This window comes from Lolium rigidum, chromosome 1 (genome assembly GCF_022539505.1).
Source record: "Lolium rigidum isolate FL_2022 chromosome 1, APGP_CSIRO_Lrig_0.1, whole genome shotgun sequence".
NCBI lineage: Eukaryota > Viridiplantae > Streptophyta > Magnoliopsida > Poales > Poaceae > Lolium > Lolium rigidum.
Window position 1 is genome coordinate 248,816,129 of NC_061508.1, and position 7,534 is coordinate 248,823,662.

The following is a 7,534-nucleotide window of genomic DNA, read 5'->3' on the forward strand; positions in this document are numbered from 1 at the left end:
ATGCTACGAGTAAGGTGCTAGGCCACACACGATCACTACACAACCTACCATGGTCTCACATGTCAATAAAGTAAATAAGCTTCACAATAATGTTCTGCAAACGAAATAACAGAACAAATTGACGTTTTTTGTATTTTTGTTCATAAATCAGGCATATAACAATACAATAATAGGATGAATAGGTATTATTACTCTATGAAAGTACTAAAGGTGTGTGAAGATATTAGAGGATGTTTGGTTCACAACCAGAGATTGCCAAGCCAAAAATTGGTGTTTGCCACACATGTGGCTTGCCAAATTTTATGGCGAGATAAGCCTATTGGGTGGTTGATCAAATGTGGCAAGGATACTGTGGCAAGTTCTGGCGGGAAAAAAAGACCGCCAAGGTTTTGCTAATGGAAAGTGTGTCAAAGGAACTTCGTGACTCTGGCTTGCAAGTTAGCCAAACGCTGGCCAAAGCTGTTGTGGTGGGCCAAATCTTAGCTTGGCAATCTGGAACCAAACGCCCCTTTAGTATTACTTCCTCCATCTCAGTGCTTAGGGCGTAATTTTTTTCCGATTTTTTCTCAATGCTTAGGGCGCGGGTGGTTGTGGATTGATAATCTCCCGAGTTTGCCCCTTCTTTTCCGTTCTCCTTCCTTAAAACCCGGTCAAATTAGCCCACTATCCTGAGTGGTCGAGCCCGAGAAACGAGGGGGTCCAGGGAAACGAGGAGCTCCAGCGCGTGCGGAAGAGGCGCTAATCACGCGAGCATGCAGGGGTAAAGATGGAAACTGGCGTTTATTTCTCTCCTACCGGGGCTCTCCTAAAAAACTGTGTAAAAAAGTTTACGCCCTAAGCAATGTGATGGAGGGAGTAGTACCGAAGTTTATGCGTCGATAAATATGCATATATGAGTCGAAGGTGCTAACCAAAGGTTCATTATTGAGTTAAACTGACAAGAATTATGGAACCAAGGGAGTATGTAAAGTTTGTTTCAATTCTAAGAATCGAAAACGGTTTGAATCAAATCGAAAAGAGGAAGAGCTTAAATCAGCCCTAAAAAGGCTGGAGTATACCTACACTAGCAGTAGCCAGTGACAGTACTCATCAGCTCGAGTGGATCCGGGCATCAATCAGGCAGGCCGCGTACGGCCAGCTCCCTCCCGTTCTTCCCCAACCTCTGTAAACCCTAATTCCAATTCCGAACCGCATCAATCGAACGGGATTCGAATCAGGGAATCGAACGACAAAGAACGAACGAAAAGCTCCCGATCGAATCCACCAATGGACCGCTCCCGCTCCAAGCGCGGCTACCACTACAACGACCAGGACTCGCCGCCGCCGCCACGCTCCAAGCCACGCTTCGACCGCCGCGGCGCCGGCCCCAACCCTAACGCCAACAACTACCACCGCCGCGGACCCCCCGGGGGCGGCCCCGACCGCCGCGGCGGCTTCCTGCCCCCGGACCCCGCGCCGCCGCCCTTCGCGCCCCCGCCGCCTCCCCCTCCCTCCTCCTCCGCGGCGGGGGCCGGCCCCGCCTCGACCACGTCCTTCCGCATCATCTGCCCGGAGTCCAAGATCTACGGCTTCACCGCCGGCTTCATCGCCGACGCGCAGGACGACACCGGCGCGACCATCACCGTCCACGCGCCCTTCGCCGGGGACCCCGTCAGGGCCATCGAGACGGCCGACGGCGACGCGGACGGCGGCGGCCGCCCGCAGCAGGCGTTCTCGCCCGCGCAGGAGGCGCTGCTCATGGTGCACCGCCGGATCCTCGACACGCAGCCCGACGACGGCGACGAGGACGGCGAGTACGGGCCCAGGGGCAAGGACGCCCGCGACCGCGGCAAGGTCACCACGCGCCTCGTCGTGCCGCGCCAGCACGTTGGGTGCCTGCTCGGCAAGGGCGGCAAGATCATCGAGCAGATGAGGTCCGAGACCAAGACGCACATCCGGATCCTGCCCCGCGACCAGAACACGCCGCGCTGCGTGTCCTTGTCGGAGGAGGTCGTGCAGGTATGGCGCCTGCTGCAAATGTTGTATACATGCTTCAATTCTGTCTTGATAATGAGCATCAAAGTTGGTATTTTGAGTGGAACATAAGACGTGTCGCCGCTCCATTCTGAACCATTAGCTGATGAACTAAAAAAGGAAACAAATGCGCGTTAAAAGATTATGTTATTTGATGGAGAAGACTTGGGACTGAATACAACTCAAACAGCTAACTCCTTTAAATTAGTGATTTAGTGAGTGAATGTCGCATCTTCTGCGTACGAGATATGCTTTCCGTGACGACCGTTTGATGTGGCCCTTAGTGCCACAGCTGCTGCCCCACTGGAAAGTATTACTTGTGTGTAAGGAGGCTCGGGAAGTAAGCCATTGAGCAAGTTATGGTATCAATGTTTTGCAATTATCAAGTACTTCAGATTCGAGTGATATCAATCAATTCAGATTGGAGATAAGTTGTGCGCGTCTTTCTTCTAGGGGTGTTACCACGTTGAGTTAGTGGGAAGGTAAAAGCGTGTGGATAGATAAAACCAAGGAGAAACTTGTGTTCAATTACGTTGTTCTAGTACACAAGTCCTCTCTTTTCTTTCATATGTGTATATTCCCTCTACCGAGTCTGTTATGGTATCTCAAGTTCGTTTGCTTCCACGTGGAGTGACATTGAGGTGGTATGCTGATAATTATTGGCTTCATACAGTAAATCAGTAAAAAAAAGAGTTACTTTTAATCCCCACTGGTTCGCTTTATTTTCAACGGACATTTCCTCCCTCGTCAGCAGCTTCATTACCTGCTAAGTCTGGAAGGGTAGTAAAATCACTCACAACAATCAATCTTTTCTTATGATACTGATACGATGCAAACGGTGACACCCCCGGATAATGTGTCTGTGCATTTGTGTCTGTCTTCCCTATATGTGTTCTATACCTGCCTTTTGGTAGTATGGGTCTTGTTTAGCCGGAACACCTAAGTGTACGTCTCCTAGTAGCTCGTACCAACCATAGGTATCTTATCCTGAACAAACTGAATATTCTCAGATGCAAACAACAGTAAGAAGCTTAAAATTAAAGACAAATTAAACAGATGAATGTTTGACTCCTCTTACAATATACTGAGTGATGCCTAATCAGCTACGCTCAAAATTGGGCTTCGTGGCGACCTTTAACCTTTTCCCATCCTAGCTCTCACAATTCTGTTGATTGATCACCCTGATTCCCAGGATATGTCCTGCTCAAAAATTACTGTAGGCTGGTAGCTATGCATTTGTTCTCGATCCTTTTCTGGTTGTTAAACTTATTAACTATAGCTTAAATCTGACGCACCATCCAAATAAATGTCTTCCAGGTAGTCACTTATGGTTCCAAATTCATCTTCCTCAAAATAGGCTTGAATCCGGAAACGCCAACTCTAAATATTGTGATTTATCAGTGACTTTATAATCTGCCAGTTACTTGGTAGAGAACTACTGGGGCTTCATTGTTTCTTGACATCATATAATTGTAATTGTGATTTTAGATGCATGATAGGACAAATTGCTTTTGCTCCCATTTTTTTCATTGTAAAACCTGTCTTCTGAGGTGTATTTTTCTCATGATATGTTATTACAGATTGTTGGAGAAGGGAATTGTGTTAAAAAGGCGGTACTAATTATATCTGACCGTCTGAAAGAAAGCTTACACCGTGATCGTGGTCCCTTCCGCGGACGGAATTCACCAGAGCATCGAATTTCTCAGGCTGATGATTACTTGGGTGGTCAGCCGATGCCTGCATTTGAAGAACCTTATGCCCGATTCGATCAAATTAGAAATAATGGTAGCATGGAGCCACCAGGATATGAGTTTGATTCAAATGGTAGCAAGTTCAATGAACATCCAGAGATGCCGTTTGATGAAATCATATTTCGAATTCTTTGCCCAAATGACAAGGCTAACAGTTTAGTAGGATCACGTGATGGAATAATAGAGATGTTACAGGTTGACGTTGGTGTTGATGTTCGGCTTACTGATCATATTGCTGGATCTGATGAAAGGGCTCTAATCATCACATCTAGAGAGGTAATTGACATAACTTATGTCCCTGTACTTTAGCGCCCTACATACTAGCCTGCTTCTTTAGATGCATGGTATACTTTCACCTAAATATTTTACCGATTGTAGCACCAATCTAAAGTAGCATCACTTGCTAGGTTGCTGCTATCTGGGAGAGTTAACTTGCTCCAGCGGTCTTTGACTTGTTGCCTGACGAGACTCAGCTATGGAAGTTTGTGATTTTCACCAGTTATGGAACTTTCAGTAGTTATCTAATTTAAATGAAACTGGGAGACGCTAGCTCAGCTATTCAGTACTCCCTCCGTTCCATATTAGTTGTCGCAGACTTGGATGTACCTACACACAAGTTGTTGATGATTTTGATGTATCTTGACACATTTTGTGTATAGGTACATCCGAGTCCGCGACAACTAATATGGAACGGAGGGAGTACACTATATCTGTACAGTTTCAATCTTGAGATCTGCGAAGCAATTCTAGTTGAAAAAAGGCACATATTGCTTAATGGTTAACAACAGTCTTTGCTTGCGTGTAACCTTACTTTGGCCTTATGGCATGATGCATAGATACTTTGATATCTGTTTATTTGAAATACTTAAGTTTGTTCTAGTGGAAGTTTTATGAACACATATACTTCAGTTTGTGTTCACTTAAATTTGGGATCACTTTTTCCCCTCAGGGGTGCCGTTTTATATTATTAACGTACCCTTAATTTTGATATAGGGCCCAGATCACGAGCTTTTTCCAGCTCAAGAAGCATTGCTGCACATTCAAACCTATATCGTAGATCTTGGCCCTGACAAGGATAACATTATCACAACAAGGTTACTTGTCCCTTCAAGTGAAATTGCTTGCTTTGAGGGAAGGGACGGATCATTATCTGATATACAGAGGCAAACTAGCGCAAATATACAGATATTACCAAGGGAACAAGTTCCATCTTGCGCTTTAGAATCTGATGAGCTCATACAGGTTGGTCTTCATTGGCAGTACATCTTCACTTGTGCTATTTTTGAGAATCTAACCATGTAGATTCATGTGCAAAATGACTACATGGCTGTATAATTGTTTTTTTGGAAGTTCATATCAATTATTTATGAGGGTTGCAGATGGTATTTCTGTGTCAATACGGTTGGAATGCAGCAGTATCGGTTTAGTTCTTTGTTTTTTGAGCCAAGATGGAGTTGGCATGTTTCTTAGTTGCTTCTTGCCCATGAGGAATGAGCAATAGGTTATGCATTAATTTATAAAGTTCCATGTTAATATTCTATGTTGCCTTACACAGATGCAAAATTTATATTGTTTGAGTTAGAAGTTTATTGTCCCTTTATTTGTGAGGTTAACCACAATATGTTTTACCAGATTGTAGGAGAGATTAGAGCTGCTCGGAATGCTCTCATGCAAGTAACTACGAAATTACGAAGTTACTTATACCGTGAGATGTCTGGTCCCAACCAAATTGGCAGCATTAATGTGCATGGATCCATTTCTCCAGCAAAAGACTCACCTCGTGGACTGTACCCTGGAAATGACCTTCCAATGGGCATGTACCAACAAGCACCACAAATGACAACTTCTTGGCACTCAAAGGTATATCTGAGCTTGATGCAACAAAGTATTATCCCCCTCTGTTTATTTTTTATTTTTGAGGAATCCCCTGAAGTATGTTTGCCCCTGATGTTCTCTGATACCTTCTGTCTGTGTCTTTCAAAATGTGTTTAGTCGCCATACATCAATCTACTGTTAAGGCACTATCAGTGGCTTGTAAAGTTGCATTCTTCATGGCAGAGAAAAACACTTACCTAAATGATTCATAATCATGGCAAATTTTTACTGTATGATGTGAATATTTATACTGTATGCAGCAGAGTTATATAGTGCATCTTACTTTTCGTCTTTTTTCGATAAAGAGTGCATGTTACTCTTCTAGTCACTGCTTCTAGTGTCTTTATCTGGAGTCTGATAATAATGCTTGGACGACACATACGAATGTTTAATTGCAGGATAGTGGAGTTAGTGCAAGTGGATCATTTGAGCAAGGGAGCAACATTAACGATGATATAAGGCAAAGTGCTCCAAAACGGTAAGTTTGTGTGAACACTGTCAGTTCTTCCGTGTTGATCCATGACCACCTTATTTTTTTCTCCATCAGATTTGCTGTCCCCCTAGTGACTAGAAGCACATTAGAAGTTGTCATACCAAATAGTGCAGTTGCGAGCCTCAGCATGAGGGCTGGAAGCAAGCTTGCCCAGATAAGCGAGGTGCTGTATATCCTGATTTTTTTTTCTTAGCAACTAAATACCGATACTTCTTCGCCACTCTTACTTTCTAAACTCTGCTGGAAACAGATGTCTGGTGCATCTGTCACACTTGCTGAAGATAGACCTGGAGCCATGGAAAAGGTTGTCCGAATATCTGGTACCCCTGAGCAGGCCGACAAAGCTCAGAGCTTGCTCCAGGGGTTTATACTTAGCAGTGAGTCTCTCTTGCACTCTTCCTATCTTTGAATTACATCGTCTACACTGTGAAATATATAACTCTTATTCCCTTTCCACCTGCCAGTCCAAGATGACATGCCTTCGGGCTAATGGAGTCATTGCTGCATCTTACCCATCGCAATGTTCAATAGGGCCATTTGTCTAATTCTTTCGAGGAACTGCCTGCATAGTTTAGGTGGAGTGCATGAGTTCATGCGAGATGTTTATCTTCTAGCTGTATAATTTTTTCCCTGATTAAGCCTTGTGGCTTTACGTGTACTAGTGTTCATGTATGATATTAGCTGTTACGAAGCCAAGATGTGCTTGGTCTTTCCCTCATTAGAATGAACAGGCTTGTAGAACAATAAGGACAATGGATAACATTTCTTCTGGTAAGCTTTTTTATGAAACTTCTATCAATACATCTTTCTACTAATCTGTAGCATGGTGTTCTTTTGCTGGTGCTAGTAATTGCAGATGGATGCTATCATCAAATAGTTTAACTCAGGGTGCTTATCTGTTATCTCATCTTAACTTCTTACAAGGGGATCCCTACGCACGCATGTGTTATTGGTATGCAAAAAACTATTTAGAGCTGACATGATATTCTGGCACTGCAACAAATCGTGGAAAGGTCCTGCATCGAATGGTGATATTCTGCGATCAAATTGTAGTGAAGTCCTGCATCGAACCATGACATTCCGGCACTGGAACAAGTCATGGTGAAGTCCTTTTTTTTAACTGGTGATTTGTATTAATTGAAAGCAGAGTTTTGATGGAGGTGGCGTTTTGGCTCATAGGAGCAAATGCTCCCATTATACAAAATAATTAAAAATTAATTTTTAAAATATTAAAAAAAATTGACATAAAATTGTTGGTGTACATCGTGACATTCTATGTTCGTACACATGTTTTCATGGGAAACCAACATTTTGTGTGGTGTATATAAAAAAGACAAAAAAATGCGATGTATGGAGTCGTGTTACATCATCAAAATTTGTCTTTTTTACAGGAGCCATATTT

General features: G+C 43.6%; 1 protein-coding gene across 1 annotated transcript; it reads left to right on the plus strand.

Moving 5' to 3' along the window:
• The first annotated feature begins 1,149 nt into the window (after nt 1–1,149).
• Nucleotides 1,150–6,907, plus strand: LOC124692452 (RNA-binding KH domain-containing protein RCF3-like). The gene is made up of 8 exons (XM_047225842.1): nt 1,150–1,998; nt 3,594–4,040; nt 4,758–5,006; nt 5,397–5,624; nt 6,038–6,117; nt 6,187–6,295; nt 6,383–6,509; nt 6,597–6,907. Exons 1-8 carry the CDS (start codon nt 1,267–1,269, stop codon nt 6,620–6,622), a joined length of 1,998 nt encoding a protein of 665 aa, XP_047081798.1. The 5' UTR covers nt 1,150–1,266; the 3' UTR covers nt 6,623–6,907.
• Nucleotides 6,908–7,534: the final 627 nt, after the last annotated feature.